At 38.4% G+C, this 27476-nt stretch overlaps 1 protein-coding gene across 18 annotated transcripts in view; it reads left to right on the top strand.

Moving 5' to 3' along the window:
- Positions 1-26106, top strand: part of TCF7L2 (transcription factor 7 like 2) — a 231908-nt gene extending 205802 nt beyond the window's left edge. The window contains exons 8-14 of one of the 18 annotated variants that reach the window (XM_063132662.1): positions 1174-1314; positions 4143-4302; positions 6256-6375; positions 15213-15261; positions 15822-15872; positions 17002-17074; positions 23900-26106. In XM_063132662.1, the coding sequence (XP_062988732.1) occupies positions 1174-1314; positions 4143-4302; positions 6256-6375; positions 15213-15261; positions 15822-15872; positions 17002-17074; positions 23900-24338 (1033 nt within the window). In that variant the 3' untranslated portion in view covers positions 24339-26106. Of the gene's footprint in view, positions 1-1173; positions 1315-4142; positions 4303-6255; positions 6376-15212; positions 15262-15821; positions 15873-17001; positions 17075-17655; positions 17729-23899 lie in introns of all 18 variants that reach the window. The other 17 variants (XM_063132663.1, XM_063132664.1, XM_063132665.1 and 14 more) reach the window with 17 other exon arrangements.
- Positions 26107-27476: the final 1370 nt, after the last annotated feature.

Below are 27476 nucleotides of genomic sequence, written 5' to 3' on the forward strand. Positions count from 1 at the left end.
ATAATCCCCCTCCTCCTCTCCACTTTATCCTCACAACAACAACCCTGGGAGGTGGGTTGGGCTGAGAGTCTGTGACTGGCCCAAAGTCACCCAGTGGGTTTCCATGGCCGAGTGGGGACTAGAAATCAGATCTCCCCACTCCCAGTCCGACACTCTAGCCACTACACCACATGTCTCATATGTCCTTCATTGCATGAGATATTCTGCCTTTTTCTTTTCAAAAATTTCCCTCTTTCCTTTACAAAGTTCTGCCTACTCATACCTTTTAGTACTTCTCGAGTGTAATGTGAAGTACACTTGAAAGGCATGGGCATGCTCTGCATGATGCTTATTTAAGAGCTTTCCCCTATCCCAGATATGGTCCTAAGGCTGCTTTTAAATCTAATGCCCCAAATGAATTTCAAATTTGATTTTCCGTAGCCTGGTGCAATATTATAGCACAGGGTTTAATGAAAAAGAAGCTGCAAATTTCCTTATGCTATATTTAAAGAAAATATAATTAATAAGATGAAGGAACAACACATAAATTGTGGTGCCATTATCATTTTATTTAATTGCTAATACACATCAACAAAATATCCACCCTTTAATCCTCAATCAGATCTCCAGAGGTTGCTTCTACATAATTAGCTCTGATTGAGACTTGTGCTTTACATTCTGGTAAATGTGTTGAAATTTCATTGCGTTTCCATCAAAGTCCATGAAGTGAATTGTTTTATTTAGTTGTATGTATTTTATGGTGTTTTTATTAATGTTGTACCCCACCTCGATCCAGAGGGAGAGGAGGGGTAACAAATAAATAAAATTATTATTATTGTTATTATTAGTAGTATTAGTATTAGTATTAGTATTAGTATTAATCATTTTAAATTGTTGTATACCACCTTGATGGCTTTTTAGCAAATAAGTCAGTAGATAAATGCTAATAATGAATTAAATAAACAAACTGTTTTTTAATTAGTTGTTTAGAATCCTAAAGTCGTCTGTTAGCTGTGATAATGAATTGTTATTTTCATGACAGTAGAAGAATCATGATGTTTAACTTATCTCTAATTATTTCTGCCAGTTTCCATATCCTTATAGAGATTTTGTGTGCTTATTATATGCCTTGTATTATATGTGTTGTACACACCCCTCCCCATTCATTCATTTTTATTCTGACGATTTACACAGCTTTCTCTCCTCTAGGTTCCCTCCACACATGGTTCCTCCACATCATAGTTTACACACAACTGGGATCCCTCATCCAGCAATTGTCACCCCAACCGTCAAACAGGAATCCTCGCAGAATGATGTCGGCTCACTCCACAGCTCGTAAGTTGTTTGCTTTTACTTTCACTTACTTTTATTTTTATTTACAAATTTTGATTTAGCAGTTTCAAAAGGTTCCCTTTGCACCTTTACAGTAGAAAGTGTGGGACATAGTAAGCTTCCTTATACTGAGTTAGACCACTGGACCAACTTCCTCAGTATAGACACTGACCAGCAATGGTTCTCCAGGCTTTCAGATTTTGTTCTGAACCCTATTGGGAGATAATGGAGATTGAATTAAGCACCTTCTACATGCAAAGCATATGCTCAGCCACTGTACTACAGGCCTTTTCCTGTGTGACAGATGCTTTAGGCTTACTTACACAAGCACCTCTGCTGTGATTATAACCTCTTAATTCACATCAGCCTCTGATTTGTTCATTGTGAATTGATGTCAAATACATTTAAAGAGGCCCCAGCCACCTGGAAAATCAGTGTCTTTTTTGCAGGTTACTGGTCTGCAAAAAAAAAGAGAGAAAGAAAGAAAGGGGGAAAAGATTTGAAACCATATTATTGGTCTCTGTGACAAACATGCATACTTTTTGAATAAGCCAAGATAGTGAGTAAAAGTGTGCAGTTGAAGCTGTCTTGAATTCCTTATCTATGTATTCATGGGTTGCTGATAACAAAGTATATGCAACCTCTGAAACAACCTCAGGTATCCTTGCCAAGCAGCTCCTAAATGATTCATGCGCCTGTGTGGCGTACTAAATTGTCATCACTTTATTGATAAAAATACAGTTAAGCATTGCCCCAACATACTATGGTAAACCTCTCACTTCAGAGGCATCATAATCAACTCACTTAACTTTGCTGAACTACACCATTCAGAGAGTCACATGTTGCAGATAAACAACAGGAGATAAATCACAAGGAGGCTATTGCTTTCATACTTGCAAGCTTTCCGGACAAATCTGACTGGCCACTATTGGAAACATAGACCCTGGGTCTGATCTACTAAGGAACTTCTTACATTCTCATGATTAGGCTTGCTTGTACCCATGCACAGCTAAAAATACATTTTATTTCCCACTCCAAAAATCAGGGGATCTCTCGCGCCAATTGGTCTTTGCCAAATGCCTTGAGACCTCAGTGCCTATTGCTAGGAAAGAATATAAAGATCAAATAAAAATCAAGCTTTCAAGGTTTGAAGGCTGTCCACAGCCTTGGGAAGGGCTACAGCTCCATAGAAGAGCACCCACTTCATATGCAGGTTCAATCCTTGGTTCTCCAGTGGGTAGCAGGGTGGGAAAGTCCTCTCTGCCTGTGGGGACGTATGGCCAGTAAAATAGCCAGTACTCGGCTAGAAGGTACAGTGGTCTGATTCATTATAAACCAGCTTCATATGCTCATTGTGTAATATATTAAATGACTGTGTTCTTTGGGGGTTCAAAGTTTTAAGATAAGCCAAATAATCTCTAGGGGAAATACAGGTGCAGAAAAAAGAGCATTCTTGAATTCCCCACCCTCCAGGCCCTGTCAAAAACATAAGCAATCTTTAGTGTTCGTGGAATTATTTTGGAGGGATAAAGAAACCCTTAAAGCATAAGGTGGGCAGTTGCATATTTTCTTGCTACCAACTTATGTTTTGTTGACTAAAAGCTGGCCATTGGGCCAAGAGGTAGAAGCAGGGGGCAGATTTAATCGTGTCTCCTGTTTTATCATGCTGCCACTCTGCCCAGCTACGGAAGATAGGAAGAAAATGGCCTCACTCTCTACTCTCAGCTGAGGACAATGTTGCTGACTCTGAGTTGAAGAGATTGGAATTTATCAGGATGAGAAACCTGTTATATAACACACACACACTTTTGTGTGTGTGTGTGTGTGTGTGCGCGCGCGCTATATATAGACAGGGGAAAGTGAAATAAGTCAGAATAGCGCTGAGTTGTGTTATACAACTATCATAACAACATTGTGAAAATGAATGGTACAAAGGGGTTACAAAGCATTGCATGCTTACAATGCTCTATAAACTCATAATTGAAGTAATATTTCCAATGTATACCAGCTTTGTATACATCTTCAATCTGTATTAGTTTACCGGAAGCATATATGTGCTTCATACATAAGAATTAGGTACCCTGGATAGGTGGCTATGCGTATCCTAGAACACAGAACCCCAGTGGTTTGCCCATTAACTTTGCATCCCATATGGCTGGGTGTTTTTCTTCAGTTAGGGTGCAATCCTAAGTATATTTAGACAGAAAAAACTCCTACAACACCAGCAATGCTAGGTGTTGTAGGGAATTATCTGTCTAAACATGCATTGAATTGCACCCTTAGGTTTTTTTTTCTATAATAATTTATATTTTAAATGTTTATAACATCTTCTAAAAATATTATTATCCACCATGAGCCTTTGGGGATATGGCAAAAGGTAAAATGTATAAATAGATACACTTTCCTGATATTCTACAATATGTTAAAAAAAAAAAAGATAAAGTCGTGTTCATTTTTTCTTCATAATTCGTGGAGCTGTATTTTCTATCTAGGCCAGGGCTGGCAATGGGTGGCCCATCCAGATGATGTTGCATTCCAACTCCCATCAGCCCCACTTGGCATAGCCTGTGGTCTGGGATTATGGAAGTTGCCCCCCACCCCATCTAGGATGTAATACACTAAGTGGAACTCACTCTTGTACATGCCCACTAGGATAATGGTACATTTTATAACCAATTGCAGGCCTCTCAGCTGTAAGATAAATAAAATTTTATTTTGCTGTACTTGGTGTATTTTTGATTGTGAGGAGAGAGTCGGGGTCGGTGGGTGGGTAGAACTTAGAATGTATCATTTGTACAGTTCTCTTCTGTCTATTCCTGTCAACCATCCAGAAAACATCAGGACTCCAAAAAAGAAGAGGAGAAAAAGAAGCCACACATAAAGAAACCTCTTAATGCATTTATGTTGTATATGAAGGAAATGAGAGCAAAAGTCGTAGCAGAATGCACATTGAAAGAGAGTGCAGCCATCAATCAAATCCTTGGTCGAAGGGTAGGTAACTAATCTGGGTATGTATGTGTAAATATATGTGTGGGAGGAAAAGTGAGCATGATCTAAAATGAAAGGACACAATCCACAAGGTGTGATTAAGGCACTTGGTTGCCCAGTGGAACTTCTAAGCTTTCTCTTTGAATAGCAGCCCTTCTCGCTGTAGCCTGATGTGCTTTTGAAACTTCCTTGTGTTTCAAGTCAGCACACAGGGGGATAAGGATTACATCCATATGCATGTGCACTTCTGCAGCATAGTCGTATAATACATCATTACCTAGTGCCAATAGGTACATTCTCTTGATTTCCCCCTGACCTCCCTTTGGATGTAATCATTACCTTTTCAACTCCTTTCACCTCTGGAACACCCATACCACAGTTGTGCCTCTTTGTGTATGACTGTGTATGTGATGTGTATGTGAGTGAATGGCGGGGAGATATGTGCTTATTGGGGGATCACATGCCAGCAGTGTAGGGCCCCCCCGCCCATTCCTAGCATGTAGCTCCCCATGTGCTTGCCTAGAATCAGTTGGGCCCTTGGGACAAAAAAAAAAAAAAAGGTTCCCCAGCCATGCTGTAAACATTCATCTGAAGGCTCTGGAAATTACCCAGAAAGCTACACAGCAGAGGTGGAAAGGCTCAGGTCCAGGAGCCAAATCTGCTCCTCCTAGGATTGCAGTCTGGCTCTCTAAGCTGCTACAGATAGTTCTACCGTCTGTATAGTGGTTTCTGGCTTTTGTGCAGTTTTTCCCCATTCTAAAAGGCCTTTCCTAACGTTTACTGCAATAGCTTTAAGCTAAAACATGCCGGTGGTTTTCTTGTATTTTTGGCCCCACCACTCTGCCCGCCACTGCAATCCGCCACTTGAGAGCTTTCCCAGAATTGAATTTGGTTCTCGGGCTGAAAGAGATTACCCATCTCTGCTATAGAGGCTGTTACTGACATAGGGACCCTAAGTATGAAGGATTCCTTGGAGGAAAAAAGGTGGGATATAAATGCAAAATAAATAAATATATGGGTCTCTTTATTCCTAAGACCCTTGAACAGAAAGAGTAATTTATTTCACCAGCAGCAGGAAAATAAAAAATAAAAAGATTTACATTTCATGGGGGGCCTTTTCAGTGGTGGCCCCCCAATTATGGAACTATCTGCACGATGAGGCTGACCTGGCACCAATATTGTTATCTTTTTGGTACCGGGTCAAGACTTTTCTCTTCTCCCAGACATTTAACAGCATATGCTGAGTTTTTAACTGACCCAGAATGGATAGATGGATATTGTATGTAAGCTGTTTTTATGCTTTTTATGGTTTTAAATTTTGTATATATGTTTTTAATGTTCCATATTTTAATCTTTGTAAACCGCCCAGAGAGCTTCGGCTATGGGGCGGTATATAAATGTAAATCATCATCATCCATGTATTGGCATCTGAAAGTAGGCAAAAAAGTGAGGTGTATTGAACCCTTAACAAGCCACAATATCTAGCTGATCCCAGGCTTGTTAGATCACCGATTGTGTAGGTCTGCCTTACAAGCATTAAAAACACATGCTGCAGTGGGTGTCATGCATATTGGGAGAGGGTGGGAGGTATACGAGAGTGGCAGGTCATGATAAGTGTGGAAGAAAGTGGTGAATTTAAAGCATGACCTACTTGATAATTTCCTGCATGTCTCATTCAAATGCATCCTGGTTAATGGGGAATAGTGCTTGAAGTATTATACCTTTCCATTTTCAGAAATGAAAGGCTCAATGAGTATAAACGATTAACTGAATCTCAACTAATTTGGGTAAAACAGAGCTATTAATAAAAATAAAAAAACCTTGCGTCTTATATGTCAGTTGATTTACTTTAATTGGCTGCGTTTTGCTGAAGGTCGAATATAAATACATATTGCGCATGCACCATGTTACTGACACACTGTTCTGCTTGTGGTTCTGTTTCCTTTCTCTCTTCAGTGGCATGCGTTATCCAGAGAAGAACAAGCTAAATATTATGAACTAGCCAGAAAGGAACGACAGCTTCACATGCAGCTTTACCCCGGCTGGTCCGCACGGGATAACTATGTAGGTGGCTATGTAGGTGGAATTTTTTTCAGTAGTAGAGCTTGTAGACAAGTACTGCTGTAATCTGCTGAAGTACGCCCACACACGGAAGACAAGCACTACCAATCCGGTGATTCTAGCGGATGTTTTGGTTTTGGTCACCAACCCAATTGGCTACAATTGGCACCCGTTCAACTGAGGTGTGTCAGTAGAGCTCTGTGAGAAAAAAATTCTTGCATTGTGTCTCCCAACAGGACACCAGCTTTTGTGCAGTTTACCGGAAAAAAAGAGCTCCCTCTCTATTCTCACCCTCATCTTTTTCCGCAACCCCCTAAATTAGTGCCTTGTTGCATACCTGTGTGAGAGTATAGCGGAAAGTGGAAAGTGGAAGAATGGCTTACCCTAGCTTCAGAGAAGGACTGGCATAGACTTGTTGGAAGTCTTGCTCTCAAGTGGGGCTAAATAAATTATTCCACCCTCTACTGTTTTATATTTTACTTTATTGTACTATTGTCTGTCATGGTCACAATTCCCCCCCCCCCAAAAAAAAATGTTTTTAATTGATGGCGTCTTTACCAAATAAATAGGCTGCTGCCTATTTTTTTTAATCTAGTCATGTGGTATTCTGATTTGCTATAGTTTCCCCTTTGAGAGATCCTGAATGTGGCTGGGTTTCAAAGACCAAGGCCCTGATCTAGCAAGAGAGATCTGTGCATGAAAGCAGTCTTCCGCATGCATAAACAACCTTGTCAGGTGTGTTGCCAGTGCAGATACATTGTGAATGAGCATTGCACATTGCAGTGTTCATTTGAGCTCTGCTGAAATGGCTGGATGCACCTTTTGATGTGAAGGGGATGCAGACCTGCATCTGGAACCACCAGTTGATATGTGTGAATATTTGCCCATGTCCATGGCTGAATTGGGACTCCGGTTCTGTTGACATTAAATGAGTGTACTTTCAGGGGAAGTTATATATTACTGCAAAGTATTTCCAAGAGTAAAACTTTTGTACCTGGTAGAAATTAGAAAAATCCATAAAACTTCCCAAACATAATTAACTAACTACTGAAAGGCCCTGATCATATAAGGAAAACTTCAAATAGAACTTGGATGTCGTCAATACCTATTGCAGGATCAGAATTTGACAAAAAAATATCAAATTTATTTAATTTATTTATAAACTTTGTCTCCCTCCTTATATCACAAATAATTCCAAGCTGCGAGGCAGAAATAGGCTCTAAAATGCAGCAAGAACCCATAATAATATCATACGGGTTGGGGGTGGGAAATGTGTACCGCCATCCCGCATATCAGGCCTACTAAATGGATGCTTGAACCAAAACGTCTTGTAAGCTTTTTGGAATGGCAGAAGAAGATGCCTTTGATGAGCCTCCTGGGCAGCTGGTTCTTCAAAGAGCCATAATTGAGGAGGGCCTGCTTTGTGACTCTTAGGGCAACCACCAGATGCAAAGGAAATCCTTTAAGAATTATGTAAGAGAAGGAATTTCAGCAGGTGCCACCTTACTCAACTTTACATGAGAAATTGCACCTCTGAAATTTATCCTTCTGTAAGATTGTATTAGGTTCAGGATCCCTGACCTCCTTTGCACCTGGTCATTCTATTATCCCTGCCAATCTTACCTCCTGTATTGCCCAGACTCTGATACACATTATATTTAACAACTCTGCTGGATCATACTATCTCATTTCTTTCTTTACTGTGTTAACAAGTTTTTACAATCATGTCTTAACGTGTTTTTAATGCATGTGTCCTTTTGTGAATTATGGTCTTATGTAGGTTTGTGTATAACACACACCCTACATAAGACTGTAATTCACAGAAGGACGTGTGTGTGTGTGTGTGTACATACACAAATACAAATATGTAAGCAGGTTGCCTATGAATATATTCACAAGCAGCATGTGAAGGAATTTCGTTTAATGAAGGGCCCATAAAGATTAAACATTGTTTAAAAGCCTGTCATCAACATATAGTATCAAAATCCTCATATAATTGCTCCCCCTCCAAAGCCACTTTCTCTGGCCTCCCATTTCTTTCCTTCACACAGTATTTTGAGATGATTTTCCTTACAACCCAGACAGTATCTCTGTCCATCTCTGTAATCATCAAATTCATAACCCAAATTTGCTATAGGAGTGGAATGGACTGGAACAAGGCCATCAGACCACAGGGCCGATTCATTCTTGGTACCCTGCAGTCTAATTTTCTCTTGGGAGTTCAGAAGGGAGTACTGTTGGGACGGGCTGTAATGCTTGAAAGGTTTTTCAGGAAACGTTTTCTCTGCTTTAGTGACTATGTCAGTGACAAGTGGGCATGTATGGTGTCTTAAATGTTTAGGACCTTTACATTTGTCCTCAGCATGTGAGCACTGAAAATCCCTTTCTTCTCGAGCTAAAAAGGACAGGATAAGAAAGCTGATGCACCCCCAGCAGCTTGAGGTTCTATCCCCACCTGACCTTCAGGGGGAACCTTACTTCAGTAGAGAGCTCAATAGCTTTGGATCACACAAGCACATCATCTACAAGGTTTTACTTTTCTCTCCAAACCAGTCAGAATTCTTGGTAGTTTATCCCCTTCCATAGGTTTATTTTGGACAACAGCCTTCTTATAGATGTAGAAAGGAAATAGTTGTAGTTGGTGCACTATATATGGGAGAGACTAGTTGCCCCCCTCTGCATCTCTTTCATCTTGTATTTATGTATCACACAAAATGACATTTAATGAAGCATTGGAGACGTTTGCACACATTTCTCACCTTTTTCACAAATTTAAGCAAGATCAAGCATTAGAATCAAGGTATTTAGATTGGACTTTCCTATCAAAATTCAAGTACTGAATGTAGGTTTCATGTTTTATTATCTAAAACAGCATCTATCAACCAAAACAAAACAAAAAATGTATACTTAACTGACATCATAAAATGTGATGTACTCCTCTCTGAAGCTAGGTAAGAAGTCATTTTTGTTTTGTTTTACAAAAATGTTAATTTTAAAAAATCTCAAAATTTCAGCATCAGGCCCAGGATAGATTCAGTTTCCAGTACTTTTGCTCATGAATTTCTGTGGTAGTATTTTTTTATTTGAAAAGCCAGATATAAATAATAAATAAGTTAGATTTTGATTAAATTCATGGTCAGTCCAAACATGGCAGTGCCCCCCTCCCCATGTTAACCTTGGTAGCATGAGGGGTCACCACCAGGCTCACAGCTAGTCCATGTTCACTGTTTGTGGTAGCTGGTGACTCTGTTGAGGTAATCAATATGTGGGAGCTTAGATATTGCAACTATGTAAATTGCAGCAGATACAAACACACCACTCACCTAGGGGCATAAATCTACACATACAGTGATGTCATGTTTACGTGGACCAGCTATATTACTGCTGGGTTCTGAAATTATTTCATGGAGTATGTCATTATGTATGAACTCGTCTTTCATTTTAGCGCCAGGATAGATTCAGTTCCTAATATCCTCACTATTCAGTCTTTGTGTTATATTATCATTATTTTTAAAATCTCAATTTCATTGCACCTGAATGTCACTTATTTATTAGTAGGATGAGTCCATTTCTTAAAAATTGGATGAAAAATTGTCAGGGCTGAGAGATTCCTAGAAAACATACCAGTTATTGTGTAAAAGGACATGTCTTATGGATTGGCAACTGGCTAAAAATAGGATGCAGAATTTGCTTCCTATTTGCTTCTCAAAGCAAAATTGCTTCCTAAAAATAGGTGAAGAATTTGCTATGGCTACCCAGGAAAAGATGTTTTTATTACAAATACTGGTATACTTCCATTCATAACTTTTTTTTTAATCCCAGGGTGGTTTACAGTACAACTGGAAATCTAAAGGCAATAGTGGTAAAAAGAAATATACAAGATATTTAAAAATCAACACAACAGCAGAGTAGAAAGTATACTAAAATTACCAGTGCTTAACAAATATGAAATAATTGACATTCCTAAAGAGATTGTGGATTCATGGTGAAGAGCTTAGTAAAAGTGCTTGCTGTGTCAGTAAAAATGGCAAATTCAACATTAGGAAATATTCATAAAGGGACTAAAAATTACATATCTATTTATCTTTCTGTCAATAGATAATATATAAAAGTATGGCAACTCTTTGAATACTGCGTACATTTCTGGCCTGCCTTTCTCAAAAAGGATGCTAAAGAACTCCAGAAAACACAACTGTGTCAAGGGAAAATAAATAGTCTTTACAAAGCAAGGTTAAAGAGTTTAGAGATTTTTAATTTAAAACAAAAAGATTTAGTAGGGATATAATAGAGCTTTATAGGGCAGTATCCAATGTTGCCTGTGCACTAGCACAACCTACTATAATGGGAAACTAGCGGTTCCTGAGGCAACTAGAAATTAATGGAAAGCCTTGTTCCCGGAATGGGGGAGGTCAGCCGAGCTTGCAAAGAGGAATTCTGCTGACCTGTCCCATTCTGGAAATGAATGTCTCTGCTTGTTTCTGGGATTTTGTTAGGGAGTAGTTCATGTTGCTCTAGCAGTTGGTCCTGTGGGCACAACAGAACAAGCAGGGGCACAACAGCAGGCACAGCCCAGTAAATTATGAATGGGTATGGAGAGAGTGAAGAGAGCCAAATATATTTCTCGCATATAATACTCAGGTCTATAAGATGAAATTGATTGGCAGCAGAGTTAGATGGGAGAAGGGAAGCACTACTTTATACAATGTCTTATTAATGTACAACATTTATTATCACAAGCTGAGGCATCTATTAAGTTAGGATGTTTTTAAAATTTTATTTTAAGGATTAGTCAAATTCATGTAGAATAGGTCGGTAGTGTTCAGGCACTATATCACATCTGATTACCCAATGCTGGGGACAAGCGATGGTACAAGAAGGGCTGTTCCCTTCGTTCATTGCTTGTAAACTACCCAGAAGCACCTGGCAGGCCGCTATTGTGGCTGAACGTTGGAGCAGATGGAGATGGGTTTGATTCAACAACACAGATTTTTTGAGGCTGCGAAAGCCATCAATTCTGACAGCTAAGGAGTATTTTCCATGCCTCGCCAAGTTATCTTATCACATATTTTGGAGATAGGTTCTCATTTTCAAAGTTGAATAGGCCCATCACTGTAATGCTTATTACTTAAAGAGACTAGAAATATCTATACGGCAGTTCAGTATGTAAAAACAGATTTGCCAGTCGGTTTAATTATAGGAGTGAGATGTCACCTGTGGCGACCTGCAAGAAAATGTGGCAGTGTGCAGTGCTGCTGTTCAAGATTCTGGCCACTCCACTCCATTCTCCCTTCCCTCAGTTTTTGCCCCAATTGTCAATCAAAATGCCATGCCCTCTGAGATTGTCCAGTCTTCACTGGGCTGTTTTTCCTAGAGATATTTTTGTTTCCCCAAGCCTGCTGTGTGTAAATAGTGCCATTTGGTGCCCTCCCTCTTGCGCATAAATGGTGCCATTTTGGCTACATAAACAATAGTGATCACAGTGTGAACATTGGAAATAGAGGAGATGAAGTGGAGGACCTCGTGAATATTCCATATTCTTCAATGAAAAATATGTATATCTTCCAGGATGTCAGAACTCTAATAGAAACAAAATGCCTTTATGCTTTTCCTCTTTAACCAAAATAGAATAATGCTAACCAGCACACAACTGCTGGTTAGAAGTTGTGTGCTGGTTAGCATTATTCTATTTTGTTAATTCCAATTGCTGCCTTCTGTATTGTTTTATTGTTTCCTCTTTAACCAACATTTCTGCTTGATTACAAATGACGGTAGTGACGTCAGAGATTTATTTCACAGGAAATATGGAAGGACGTTTTTAGTCAACTTGGTTGATATTAATAGTTTTTCTAGATTGGTTTGAAAAGTGAACAAAACTTCTTGTGAAAGAAAACACACATGTCAAATATTTTTTGATAGATTAGTTTTGAGGAAAATAATAGTCCTCCACAATATGTGTTTAAAATATTTCTAGTCGACCTTCCAGTGCAGGAGCCCTATCCTCAATGAGGCATGCACCAATAAAATCCCATGTAGCAAAATTATTACAATATCAGATTAGATCATCTGAATTTACTTTGCAACAAGCTCTCTTGTTTTTTGATAGTGAAGGAAGTTGGTCAAGTAGAAACTTATGTTTGTATATCTTTTTTGAAAAAAGCTCTTGATTTTTCCATTTGTTCAGTTATGCCTATTGAATCAGTGTACATGCATGCCATCTGCCATTTTGAATATACGAGCTGCAGGGCGGGGGGAGAAGGCACCAATGGCTAATCATGTGCAAACCTAGGCATCACAGGTTACTTGAGTGTTAAACAACCTTTGGATAACCCTAGAACAATCCAAATAACCCACAACTCCCAGGTTTCCACCACACGACAAGCTATGGCACGGCCCTGCTATAATTTGCATGTTTAAAATGGTGTCTGGCACATGTCTCAGAGGTCCATGGTGGCATATTATGATGTGCAACTTGGCTCATTCTGTCCCATCAGAATAAATTCTCCATGAAATATTATGTTCATCAATATACTATGCTTGGCATAAAATGCAGTTTTGTTGGGGTGATAAATAATCCTGTTTAGTATTTTATATTATAAATCTTTGTTTAACCTATCCAAAATATATGTCCTTACATATGCGGTATTGAAATGAAACAACTGTATTGACCTCCTCTTTGAAATTATTAGTTAGTTCCAGAGTCCCTGAGACATTCTGTTTGGATGTTGAGTATGAAAGTGTAGCAGAGACACCAGTTCCATTCTGCAAATCACATTAGGTGTGTAATAGATGAATCTGGGCCTTAACTGGGGTGGGTAAATTATTCAGTTGCCATAGTATTGCCACAAAATTCCCAGCAGGTGCATTAAATCTTAACAAAACAAGCAGGCGCATACACAGCCTTCTTTCTATCACCAAAAGTTCTCCTGAACAAGACTTTACTTGTCACATCCAAAACGGCAGGGTAGCAGTTTACAACCTAAATGGCCAAGGAGGAACATGTTCAAAGGCCTTGTGCCTGGAGACCTGCAGGAGCTGCATCTTCAAAAAGAACATTCACATCTCCTCTTCTTACTGGTACATTCCAGGGAACATAAACATCATAGTGGACATGCTGAGTTGAAACCTAAAATAAATCGTTGAAGTGGGAAGTAGACCAAGCTACTGAAGAGGAGACATAACAGATCTAGGAAAACCTTTTCCCCACCTTCTTTAGGGTCATAGCCAGATCTTCACTAAATCCACAAGCTTTCTCATTCTGAGGACATGATTTCAGTTTACAGTAGGATGAATAGAGCATGTTACTTATTTCAGAAGCTATCAGTCGTTATTCCATTGACATTTTTGTCTTCCTTTCTTGGTGTCATAGAAATAAAAATGATGTTTCCTTAAGATTCATAGAGAAGATGTACCTTCTATCTTCTTTTGTTTATCCAGGTGGCATTGCTTGGAGAAGGGTCCTTGCATAACACAACTTTGAGATTCATTTTTACTTTTGTCTGTTAATGACACATGATCAGACTTTGCAGAGCTTCTTTTGGGTAGGGATGGGTGAGAAATCCATTTAGAATCATAGAATAGTAGAGTTGGAAGGGGCCTATAAGACCATCGAGTCCAATCCCCTGTTCAATGCAGGAATCTACCCTAAAGCATACCTGACAGATGGTTGTCCAGCTGCCTCTTAAATTTGGGTTATTTGTTTTTTGAGAAGTTAGCAACATTTGGAAAATATCTTTATAAACGTGACAGAAAGAATTTTCAATTAAAAACTCACAGATTTGTCCATCCAGGTAGAGGGCTTTGGGTGCTTAGCTCTTAAAAGTCTGGGTTTGAATCCCTGTGTATTCAGCCATGTTTCTGGTGCTGAAGTAGGGTTACAACCTCGTTTCCCCCCTCATCTACAGACAAGTATAATATGGACCTTTCCATGCCAGGAATAAACCTATTGAATTTGGCCAGTGCAGATGACTGAGAATTTAATTCAGTTTGGAGGATTATTTAAATATGGTACAGAAAGAGGAAATGCAACTAACAGATTCATCCATCCCTACTTTGGGGTACAATATTTTTTCCAAGTCTTGTTAGTTCTGACTATGAATTAAAAATAAAAGCATAGCCCACCTGAGTCAAATTGATGGGGAAAAAAGCCTATGCTTTATGATAATGTTGTATCTGTGGTTTGTAATTTTACCCCGCTATAAGGCCTGTCAAGAAAACGTCAGCGAAAGCTGCCATACCTCCAAGAGTCAGTAATGACTCAGTGCTTGCACGAGAGAGTCAGTTTTGTATTCTTTACTGGAAGTGTTATCATCAAGGACTCCATTACTTCTTACTAACTCCCAGTTTTCTGAGACCGTCCTAGTCAGGAGCAGTCCATCTTATATATACTTTATACAATCATCTTTTTTTTCTCTTCAGCCTGACTCTCCCTTTTTTAAAGGTCTAGTTTGTTTATTTTTTGGGGGTGGAGAGTGTTTAAGCAAGGATTTTCTAGATGTAACAAAGCAAGTGTTAACAAAACCCCTGCATGTTAGATGGGGAAGGGTCTGTTAAGGTTTTACGCTTCTTGTTACAGCTGCCTTATCATTCCTAGGACCTGCATTTCCCTCTCCGTATATGATGTCTATTATGTTATTAAGTTTGTTGAAGTATCCCTACAACTGGAATGAAATGTTCAAAAAAAAGGTGTGCAAACTGACTTGTTGAAAGCGTTGTATTGCCACCCAAATTGAAATGTGTGGTGTGTGTTTTAAATGTGTACAATTCTAGAAAGCTTTACAGCACAGCCCTTTCCCTTGTATCCTTCTGAAAGAAGGTTTTGTAACTATCCTTTTATGTATTTGTGTTTTATTCAGGGCAAGAAGAAGAAGAGGAAAAGGGACAAGCAGCCAGGAGAGACCAATGGTAAGTAAAATACATTATTTATTCCTTAGTGGAACAATGAAAGCCATACGTTCCTGATCGCGTTTATTGAGAAGAAAGCTAGAGATCTCCTACCCTTCCTTGCGACAGGGCCATTACAATAGACAGCTTTTTCCTGTTGGATTTTAAATACACTAAAACCAATGTCTTATTGCCTGCCTTTTAAAATTAGTAGCCAAATAAATGCATGAATAGCATATTGGAATGGTAGTCATGTTTGTCCTTAATAACTGCAAAGCCATTCACTGTAGAGCCATAGTTGGTGAATGCTTATGCCATTACTATCAAGGGTGTGTGTGTGTGTGTGTGTGTGTGCACGCGTGTGCATGTGTGTGAGCTTGGTATTAATCTGGGCTGTATCTGTGTGTTCTGATGCATGCCTTTACAGTGGTAAATTGCAGCCATTTTTTTTTAATTAAGGAGGTTTGCCATTCTCTTTAGAAAATTAGAAATACTGCATAGGCAATCTCATAGGCAATTTTGAAAAAGCCCTGATTAATTTTTTCTTTGAAGCCTTTGTATAATTTGTTCTTTTTTTTCAGAACACAGCGAATGTTTCCTAAATCCTTGCCTTTCACTTCCTCCGATTACAGGTGCTAATGTCATTTTCAGCCATTTAAAATAGTTTTGTAAATTGCTTTTAATTTATTTTTTTCCTGCCATTTTAACACTGACATTAAAAAATAAACTTATCATTCACACGTTTGTAGCGTACATATATATTTAGTGTGCTATTATTATTTTTGTTTGTTTCTGATTTGTTATTCATTACAATTGCGATTAAAAAGTAATGCAGTAAAAATAACTCAGTTGTACTAACTGTGCAAATTGAATATGCAGTATTTCTTTTAAAGAGACTGATATAAACTGGAACAAACTTAATAACGAACCTCCTTAATCTAATGGCATTTAATGCGGCACCCACTAAGTCTTCTCAGCATGCAATCACTTTTTCTTTTTTTTCCTCTTTTTTTGGCATTTCTACTCAAAACATATCCATGGCTATTCACCCGCTTTATTTGCATACTGCTTGCTTCCATGCTTCTGGTCATTTTATTTCTGGCTGAAACTAACACATCCATTTTGCTATCTACTTATTCTTAGCCATTTCTTTTTTCTTTTTTAATTTTTTTAAAAAACACAAATGGAACGTTTATTCCCAAAGCTGCATTATCCCCCCCTCCCCCCAAAAAGACAATTTTGTTTTACTCGTTTTTGTTTAAGTCTGAAGAGGAAAGCATGTAAGAGTTTTCCATACTGAGCTTCTTTTTCCTTCCCTTCTTTTTTCTATAAGTAAGTATCTATACGAACAATGCAGTCCCACCAAGCATGGTTTCCACACAAGCCTTTTGCATTTCTCTGGGGTTTGTGCAGGAACAATTGATGGGTTGCGTGTGCAGTGCCTCTTAAATCAATTGCAACTTCCTCTATTATTTTTTTTCTAGAGACAGTCCTTAACAAAGGGATACTGCAGCTTTAATTGCAACAGCTAACTTCAAACGTTTGATAGTTGTGATAATCACTAATTTAAAAATAAAACAATCAACAGTTGATATTTTGCAGTTAATAATGAGGTCATTGATTTTTATTTCCTTTTTATTTTTATTTTTTATTTTTATTTCTTATTTTTTTTATTTTCTCTCTCTTCTCCTCCTCTCTCTCTCTCTCTCTCTCTCTCTTTCTTTCTCTTGTTCTGCTCGCTTCTTTCTTGACCTCATTCAGACCTGAGCGCTCCTAAGAAATGCCGAGCGCGCTTTGGCCTTGATCAACAGAATAACTGGTGCGGTCCCTGCAGGTGTGTATAGTCTTCCCCCGACTTGCTATGGCTGGTTTTGCAGCTGGTTTATTTGGTCCTTCCCCTTGCCCCTCCTTCTTCTCCTGCTTTGTTGCTTTGTAGCTCTGTGTTGTGATCTAGAAGACACAAGGGAGTGGGACGCTGCTGTGAATGATCATCTCTTTCTGTTTAAAGGATTTTGCTCTTTTTTCCCCTCATTTTTGTTTCCTCCACCCACCTCCTCACTGCCGCTAGCTGAAAAATTCCCACTGTAAGACAGCATCAGCCTAGACCTGCACACACAATCCCACCCTCCTCTGGAAAGTTGCATACCGTTTTATAAGACATTGCCAAACACCCTTTGATACAACAGTGCAGCATTCAACAGAAAAGACACAGGGCTGAGTCGAGGGAATGCACAGCAGGCTCAGGCATTGTAGGTGTGTGTCGCCTTGCAGAGATCGTCTTTCTTTCATGCCCTTTGGTCTGAGAGATTGCCAATGAACTGGGAGAAATGTTAGCTGTAGCTAAGATTTCACGTCCAACTGAGCTCTATCCACCATTGTGTTGTATTTTTTTTTGTGTTTACCTTGTGCTAACAGATGCAAATACTCCAAAGAAGTGTCGGGCATTGTTCGGGCTTGACCGACAGAGTTTATGGTGCAAACCGTGCAGGTATACTACCCATTAGGCCTTTGGGAAACTAAAAGCATTCTGTCATCTTAGTGTTACATGTGTGGTTTATTTTTAACCCCTTCCCTCCCTTCCACTTCCTGCCTTCCTTGCTTCTACAACATCAATTGCTAATAAATTTTGATCTTCAAAATTCTTCGCTAATTCAATGCAAATTTCTTTTCTTTCTTGACGAATAACCACTCTTTCAGTAATAGAACTGGGAAATCGGTACACATACACCTAAGGTGTAGAAGCTAACATTTCTTGGTCAAAGTAGTATGTTACGTGGACATTTACACAAGTTCCTATGTGTATGCCTGCAGTCTCCAAAGGATATAAAAAGACTGTATCATTTGCAGTGCTAATATTTTCACCATGAGCAAAGGGGATATCAATTAGAATTTTAAAGCTCATAATGTTGGATCCTTCAAACTGTGAGTTGCAGAATAGGGGTCTTCTGCCTCTTCCCTCCTTCTGTAGCCCCCTGTGTTTTCTCTGGAATGCTGAATGAGGGGGCTACAGCTATGGGGGGATAATCAGCAGGATCCCACCTTGCATGAGTCGAAATACCTGTCTGCTTCTATCCAAGCTATTATACATTTAAGTCTATTAATACATCAGTCAATCTTGTGTGCTTCTACAAGCTTGTCTTATTCCTAAAATTCATATTTGGCATATTCATAAGGCACCTGGAGGAAATCTTTGCAGTGGTACACACTTTACTAGCCTATGAAGTTCACATCTCCTGGACAAGTTATTCATGATTTTAATCATATTACAGGGCATTGTTCCACATTGCTCAAATTATGCATTAATGGCACCAAAAAAAATTTGAAACAACCTATGTTCTACTGCTGGCTTAAGTGGAACATCATCGATAAATTCTGTAGGCACTTGTTTCTTGGTGAAGGGAAGCAAACAATCTCTTTTTCTTTTTGCATTCTTTTTCCCTTATTATGGTTAAATTTGTTATTTCTCTGTTCTGATCCAAGCAGTCTTTGAATTTGGAATATTATGATGGTAGGTATTTCAAACCAACACACAATCTCTTCTGTATGTAGTGCTTCCCTCCTCACCTTTTCCCTGATTCACACTCATACCATGTGTTTCATTCCTTTTTTTTAGAATGTAGAGCAGTAATATGCATGCTGATTCTATTAGTTTTGTGATGCTAAGCTATACACATGGATTTAAAATGTACTGTGCATCTAATTGTTAGATAAAGTTCATGCCTCGTCCTTGAAGGGCTGCATTCCGCCTAAACCCTGTGACCTCCCATCAGATGCATGCTTAAGCACTGTGATTTGTGTGACAGGAGCAATAATGATAGCCGAGCTTGTTGCCAATACAGATATTAAATACCTTTTGGAAATTACAATTTCAAGAAATGTAGATATAACAATAATAAGAACAGCTGGATAACAACTTAAGCTGTGAAGACTTAACTCATATGCCCTATACTCTGTTTAATTAGGCTTATCTAGTAGTTTTATTAGTACATTGAGCTAGTACTTATGTGGCCTATAGGCAGCTATATGTTTGCCACACTTAGTATGCAGAGTCAGTGTCAAAGGAAGGCTCTAAATCTCTAATCAGCAAAAGGGCATGTTTGAATTGAGAAAGGCCAGGAGTATTGGTTCTACCCATTTGTCTCACAGCCACACAAGTGATACACTAACAAAGGGCTCCCATACCGTTTGTCTTAGAGCACGTACACTAATAGAGGCTTTGGCAGAGGTCTTTGTTTGGGTATCTCAGTTACTTAGTGCTATATTCGCCTATGTCTTGGCTTGTTCACCAAGGTGCATAGATCCACAACTACTCTTCACACCATGGGAGCCCTTTAAACATTTCTTGGCTTGTGAGGAAGTGGCTAAGGTGACTAATTGAGCATGGGGAGAGGCTGGGATTCAGGGCTAAACTGGGAGCCAGATAGGATACCTTACGGTTTCAGATTAGGCTTCAAGTATTCAGCCGGTTGTCCTTATTCTAAATCATATTTGCATCTTTTATTAACCATCTATTCTATGGTTTTAAAGTTGCATTTCATTGTTTTCTTGACAGATTTAAAGAGGATCTTCTATTTGATCTATAATATTTTTGGTTAAACAATCCTTCAAGTATGTATGATAAGAAGGGAAGTCTTTCTTATCATAGCATTTTGATAATTTCAGTTTAGTTCAGAAGTCAGACTAGGATCTTAAAAATATCATTCTTGAAATACAGAACATGCAAATTAATGCTTCAAGTTGTTTTGATAGACTTTATTGCAAGAAAAGTTAATTGACTACACATGCTAAGCATTTTGTAGCTCAGCGCTACACTGCAGGGTTGAATAATGGAACAGATACTGAAACAATTAAATGGGTGCATCCCACAAAACAGAAACTTCCTGATTTTTGCCATTTGAGAGCAGCATCAGTTTCCAGGAAGTGATTTTAAGGTCTGTTTTATTGATAGTAAAACTAAGGACAGGCAGCCAGTTTGATGCCATTACTAATATTTACAGAGTACTTAATATTCCAAATATGCATTAGCCACTGATGTTAAGTGAGTACCATTCCCTACATTTCACGAGTTCATCATTTGTAGGTCATTACTACCTAGAACACAGAATTCAGTATTTTAAAAGTTGTTGTTGTTGTTGTTGTTGTTGTTGTTGTTGTTATTATTATTATTATTACATTTCCATACTGCCCCATAGCTGATGCTCTCTGAGCAGTTTATAGTATACAAAGTATTAAAAATACAGTAAACAAAGTAAAAAAGTATTTAAATAAAACACACAGACAGACAGAATGTTAATTCAGTAAGGTATAGATTTTAGACAAAACATTCTGTTCTCTCCAGCTATTACCGCTGATAACGCATTTAGGCACATTGATTATCTCTTTAAATATTGTGGCCATTTCCCACCAACTCAGAAATGAGATTGGCATGCTCAGTGGCTAACCTAGAGCTGTGTTCGCAGCTTGGTGGCTATACTGTCTAAGCACAGAAGCTGGTGTTGGGTGCTCAGTGAAACATCCTAAGAATCTTTGTTTCCATTTAAAAATAAATAAAAAATAAAACAAGTTCCTAGTCCTTGAAGATAAATGTTGAAGATAGTGTCTACATTTTGAATTCTAAAACCTGGAGATTGTGGCCTGACCAGACTACCCAGTGGCTAGGAGGCTGGACAAGGCCACCATATATACGTGTATATCCTTGACATATATTTTAGGGGCAAATTATACACAGCCCTAGGTTTACCATTTCTTTATATGAGCAGGTAAATACTGTCTCATATTGATGATTATTTACCATTTATATCTAATCTGTTGGATAGGGATATGCAAAAGTACTCACACATAATAAAAGAGATCAGTTCCTGTTATCTTTTACGTCATAAGGACTGGTTCGCCTCAACCACGCTAGACCAGAGACTGATCCTGATTTTTAAGCGACTTTTAGAAAAGAATGGCAACAAGCTAACAACACTAACGAGTTTACAATAATTGTGTCTTGAGCATGCTACATTTTGCCATAGTGTGCTCTGGCTTTTCTTGGCCAAACATTGCAATTAAATCCTTAAATTCTAAAGAAGAGCGGGTGGAGGAAACTGAATCTGAGCACTGTTTCCGGTCCTATTAAGGATGCAATTCTCAGTGCAGAAATGTATATCTTGTTGGCTTCCGATGGGCTTGCCATTGTAGATGATATCTGTGGTCACGAAGTCTTTTAGCAAGTAGATGTTTCCGTAGAATTGGGTTGGGTGTGGCAAGAGTTATTCTATCCATCAACTCATAAAGTGCATGCATGCGCCCACATCCCCCTCTACCTTTTGTGCGGCATGGCCTGCCACAGCCTCCCACCAACAGCACAGTGACTTATCCACAAAGTCTTCATGACATTTACTGGTAGAGCTTTCTGTAGCATTGGGAAAGTGCCACTTCATTCAGGCAAGATAGGAGTATTTTGCATGCCAGATGCTGAACATCTTCATATAATGGGATTGACTAAATATTAGCACCACTCTGTTAATATAATCTTGCTCATTTCCCATGGGTTGGTCAAAAAAATTACTGCTTTGAACTGTTGATACTGTAACATTGCCTCCTTTCTGCCTGAAGGGACTAATTAAAGAGTAAGGCATAAGGAACTTGAAATAGTTCAGGCCAGTGGATTAGATTAATTTCTTGCTAATAGATTTCCAGTTTTATTACTTAAGGTGTAGGAGACTTCTAGCAAGGTTCTGTTTAGAGCCCACCAAATTACTTTTTTCATCTTTTAACTTGCCTTAATAAAGCATGATTTGCTGTTGCCTGCTATCTTGCACTTTCTCTTTTTCTGTTCTTTTCTGCTCTCTATTTCTGTTATTTATTGTTCTGTGCTTTGTTGCTTTAATTCTGAAGGTTTTAAGTGCATGGCTGTCTTAGTTTCTAGCATGTATTGATCAGCAGGCTAATGTGGTTAAAATTCTCCATTGCCCTAACAATTGACTTTGCTGTGTGGACCTTTAGGCAGAACCTTAGTCTCATTTTTGAAGGGGAAAAAATGTTAATCCCTTACCTCCAGATACCTTTAGGAATTATAGACGCATAGCAAGCTTGTTGGGATTCCTAGCAGTACAAATGATAATCTCTTTTTAATGTGACCCAATAGGGAGCTACTGAGTCAGACCACTGGTCCATCTAGCTGACAATTATCTACACTGACCAGCGCTAATTTTCAGAGAGTTTTAGTTCGGGGTCTGCTAGGGTTTGAACCAGGACCTTATAAAAGGAAGTGGCAGCGAGCTGTACACATAGAAGCATCAGTGAAGTGAAAGAAGATAGTTACATAAGAGTAGACTGCAGTATTTAAGTTGGTGTATTTCTTTCACTTGGATTTGTTAGTGGTAACTCTTAGAGCACAGATACGATTAGTTGATTTTAATTTCCTGGTGTTGTATATCGTTTCACCAGTGGAAACTTGTATCAGCTGACTTTTATAATTCAAGGAATGGGTCAGTTCAGAATAATTGTCTTCTGTCCAGCTGCCTTACGGGGGCTGTTGCTTAGTGTCAACTTTAGGATCAACTTCAACTGTCTGCATAAGCTTTCATACCTTTCACTATTTTGCAAACTTTAGCTGAGATCCTCATGGTAGCAAACGTGCAAGTAAAGTTCACTAAGTTAGTTGCCTTGTATTATGCTGACATGAATGCCTTGGGCAGAAAAGCTGTGTTTCCTGTGACCAGATTCAGAATCAGTTTGCCCACTGGATATCTGCTCTACAAGATGCATCCATTGTGTGCCTAATATTATTGTTCTGCTACCAGACATCTCTTCTCAATATTGGGCAGTAGGTGTAATGGATGGTTGTCATCCTTCATATAAGCTTGATAAGTGGGGGTGGATCGTGGCTTGATTTAATAGCGCTGGCTTTTGTGTGTGTGACACTCAACTGTCTTATGATGATACTGATTGTTTAGTTTGTGCAAGTAGGACCGAACAGTTCCTTATCCCATCCCCACCCTTAAAAAAGCCAAATTTTAAAAATTAATCTGTAATCCACAACCTGCAGGTTATACAACCAGTTATTCTTGTTAATTTGGATGATATTTCTGTTCATCTTTCTTTTTCTTCATTCCCCACTGTTATTCTTCCTGTTTATTCTCTCTCTTCTTTTTTTATGTGTGACATTGATTTATTTTTTCAAACGGTGTGGTTCTAAACAGAAACAAGCAGGAGTGGTAGATCCTCGACTACAATTTATCGCAATGGTGGAGTCTCTTCAAAGGCAGGCAGGGAGTCACTGAAAGGAGATCCAGAGTCAGTCTTTCAGAAAGTTTGGTATCAACTGAGAGGAAGTATCTGTCATGGGTTGTTTTTTTTTTCCAGGGGAACGAGAAAGTAAACAGTACAGAATAAATTCAGGTGGTGCTAAGAGAACATGAAACTGTTTTGTTTATTTTAATTACGTAAAAGGGACAAAGAGCAAATTCCTCTAGTTAGCAGAAAGATTCCTTGAAGTAATTATTTTCTACAGGTAACCAGCACCATTATGATAAATGCATTGGGTATGGCTAAACCAGGGGCAGCATAGTTTGGTGGTGGCTCTTTTGTTTTTGATTACTTTTTTAAAAATTATTATTTTCCAATAGCACCTTTGCCCTTTATTCACCGATGACTCTCTCCCTATTTCTAGGAGAAAAAAAAAGTGCGTTCGCTACATACAAGGTGAAGGCAGCTGCGTCAGCCCACCCTCTTCAGATGGAAGCCTACTAGACTCTCCTCCGTCTTCTCCCAACATGCTAGCCTCCCCCATAAGAGACTCAAAACCACAGACTGAACAAACCCAACCTCTCTCACTCACATTGAAACCCGACCCACTGGCACACCTCTCAATGATGCCGCTGCCACCGTCCTCTCTAGTCCTGACTGAAAGCTCCACTAGCAAATCCAGTGGTCTGCCTGCTAGTAATTGCCAGAACGGGGCATTGGACCATCAGTCTGCCACTTTACAGCAGTCAGCACCATCCTCCTCTTCGTTAGCGCAACCGTCAACATCCTCCTTGCATTCCCATAATTCTTTAACTGGGACACAGCCTCAGCCACTGTCACTTGTAACCAAGTCTTTAGAATAGCTTTAGCCTCTTGTAGCCCTTTTTAATTTTTAATTTTTTTGTGTGTCGAGATTTTTTTTCCTTTTGTTTGTATTTTTTTTTTTTTTTTTGAAAAAAAAATTGTGCCATATGGCTGGCTACATTAGTTGATGTCTATCGAGTTCATTGGTCAATATTTGACCCATTGTTATTTCATTTTTTTTTCCTTTAAAAATATGTAGATGGAGAAAAAAAAAGCCTCATGATTCTGCCAAAATTTTTATCAACAGCTGTTTAAAGTCTTTGTAGCGTTTAAAATATTATATATATATATATAAATATATATATACATAACTGTTATGTAGTACCAATAGCTTAGTTTCAAAGACTGATTTTAAAAATGAAAAAAGAAGCAATTTTGAAGCAGCCCTTGCTGAAGGTGTTGGTTCTTTATTATTTGTATTAAATACGAGCTTGCGAACCAATCATTTTACATCTGGTTTTTAAAACTTTTTAAGGGCACAATGAATGCAGTGCCGCTAATTTTTTTCCCTTTTTTTCTTTGTGTGATATAACTTTTCTTGTGACGTTACTTGTTATTGTTTAAATGTACAGAAACAAAGGGTTAAAATGTGTTAATATACCTTGTTCCATGGTGTTGTTCTTTTTTGGGGGAGGGAACGCTACTCAACAATTAAAAAGTATCACAACGCTATTGGACCAGTAGTATTTATTGCTTTAGAGATTGCTTGTTGTACCTGTATGTTGTCCCTTTTTTTAAGTGTTCTCTTTTTTTCTTTCTTGAAACGTTGTGTAAAGTTTTTTTCCCCCCTTAGCGTAAGCATCATATATATAACAACTCATTTGTACAAGGTTTTTAAGTTTATATATAAATGTGTATATATATATTTTTGTTGGTTTCTTTTGTTTGTTTTAATTTCTTTTTTTTCTCTCTGTCACATAGTTGCCACCAAATGGACATTTGCAGATGGATCAATATTGTAAAAAAAAAAAAATGCTTTAAAAGCCATTACATGAAATAAGACTTGAAAATTTAGCACGGGACTTTTTAGCAATTCTGTTGGAAAAGCAGCAGGGTCTCCCATTCAGAGCTGCAGATGACTTTTCCTGCCACTTGTAGGCTGTGAGCAAAACTTTTTATGTGCCAAAATTCTCAGTGATTTTCTCTTTTCCCAACACCTTTTTATGCTGTACTTTTTTAATTTTGTTCATCCTGTTTTGCTGTGATGTTACATAGGTAGATATGTATGTAGCTTTTAATGTCACCTATTACAGACGTGTTTGGTAGCAGATTGTCCAGAAAGCATTTAAAAATGAAGAGGTATAAACCCTAAAGGGCCAAATCCTGTATATTAGATTATTCAAAAAAGGAAAAATCAGACTGCCACTTTTATGTACACTTACGACATACAGGTAGGTAGCAAACTTTAAAAAAAAAAAACCTAGGCATGTTGATGTTGCAATTTTTTTTAAAAAAAGATAAAACACTGTATAAAGCTGAAAAAAATGTTCATCTGTTCATCCAGTGCCATTGTAGTTGACATGAAGCGATTGTAAAACTGTCTCCAGTTTTCTTCTCTGGTTTATTAAGATGCTAACTATGACATTTTTTTGTGAATCCTTTGAATGTTTCCTAACAGTTGTGATGTTACTGTTCTGTTTTATTGCTCTTATTCCAATTTTTCATTTCTAATGGTTTGGAAGCCATTTTTGTAATGAATAAATGTCCATGCTGTACAGTATCTGTAGCATGCAGTTCTGGATTAATAAAAGCAACTTAGTATGTGCAGATGAAGGCTTGCAGCTCATTTACCAATAGGCTTTATTTAAACCCTGATATAAGGTGGGTGAGCATCCAAGATGAACACAAAAAGGGAGAATAGTCTCAGGATGCTATAAATGAATTTATTGGGAGGAAAAAAAGCACGACGCATTTCAGCCTCTTGCTTTTTTACTAGGCCTTCAGGGGGCTGTAACAATACTTATATAAAAAAAGCATGAATGAGACAACACAGAACTAAAATAATGTTAAATTAGAAGAGAACATAGCAATCACGTCCTGTGCATACATGTAAACAACATAATTACAATATTACGCATAAAAAGTTCATAAGGCACATTGCAAGTAAGGCCTATGCATATATTTAATTAGTATAAAACAGTTAAAATATTACATACTCACTTATAAAAATGTCTGCAGAAGTTAGTTACAATAGATCGTCTTCCTATAAACACTGGCGACTGAACGTGGTGTGCTGAAGGCTATGTTTTTTATACTGTTAGACAAAGCAGTTTCTTTGAATTTCTTACAAGTGTTACCAAGGTATTAAGTTAGCGCAGTTGTGAAATATGTATTGACCACCTAACCCTGACGTTTCAAATCAGAACAGTATGGGACTGACCAAGTGCACTGTTGTCAAACACAGATAGACAGTTGTGGCAGCGAGATCGTGTCTCACCAAAAGTGCAGTGTCTGGACTAAATTTGTACCCTGATACCTAACTCCTTAGCCTAGAATATGCATGGGACATCAAACATTTGAAAAGGACACTGTTTCTGTTCCTTTAAGATAGGCAACCTTGAGCCCTCCAACTACAGCTGGACTACAAGTTGGACTACAACTCCCATCAGCCCCAGCCACAATGCCAGTAGTCTTTAATTATTGGTGTTGGAGTACAAAAAAATCAGAATGGCTGTGATTTGCCTAATTCTGCTTTTAAGACATCTGAAGACAAGATGCCACATCACCACTTTCAAGAAGCAGCTGAAATAGAGTGCACAAAGATACTCTTGCTCCTGCTTTCCAGGGCTTCTTTCAGTGCGCGCGCGCACACACTCACACACACAAAAGGAAACTCCCAATTCCCTATATGGGAAATGTGTAGTTTCAGGTAGATGTGGAGCTCATCTTCTCAATGGGGTTCATGTGAGTTCCCTTTTCTCACAACACAAGGAGCAGCAGGAAGAGGACATGAGAGTACATACGCTGAGCTGTTTTTCAGTGCTTCTTGAAAAGTTCAGCATTGTAAGATGTCCTTTAGGAACCCTGTCTATTTTTTTATTTTATGTTTTGTAATTGGCTATCTTCCTTTCATTCCCAGTTCTATTCCTGCTGAAGCTTCTCATAAAAGTCCTATTCCCCAAAACACAAAGCTGGAA

Source organism: Elgaria multicarinata, chromosome 8, assembly GCF_023053635.1.
Source record: "Elgaria multicarinata webbii isolate HBS135686 ecotype San Diego chromosome 8, rElgMul1.1.pri, whole genome shotgun sequence".
Lineage (NCBI taxonomy): Eukaryota > Metazoa > Chordata > Lepidosauria > Squamata > Anguidae > Elgaria > Elgaria multicarinata.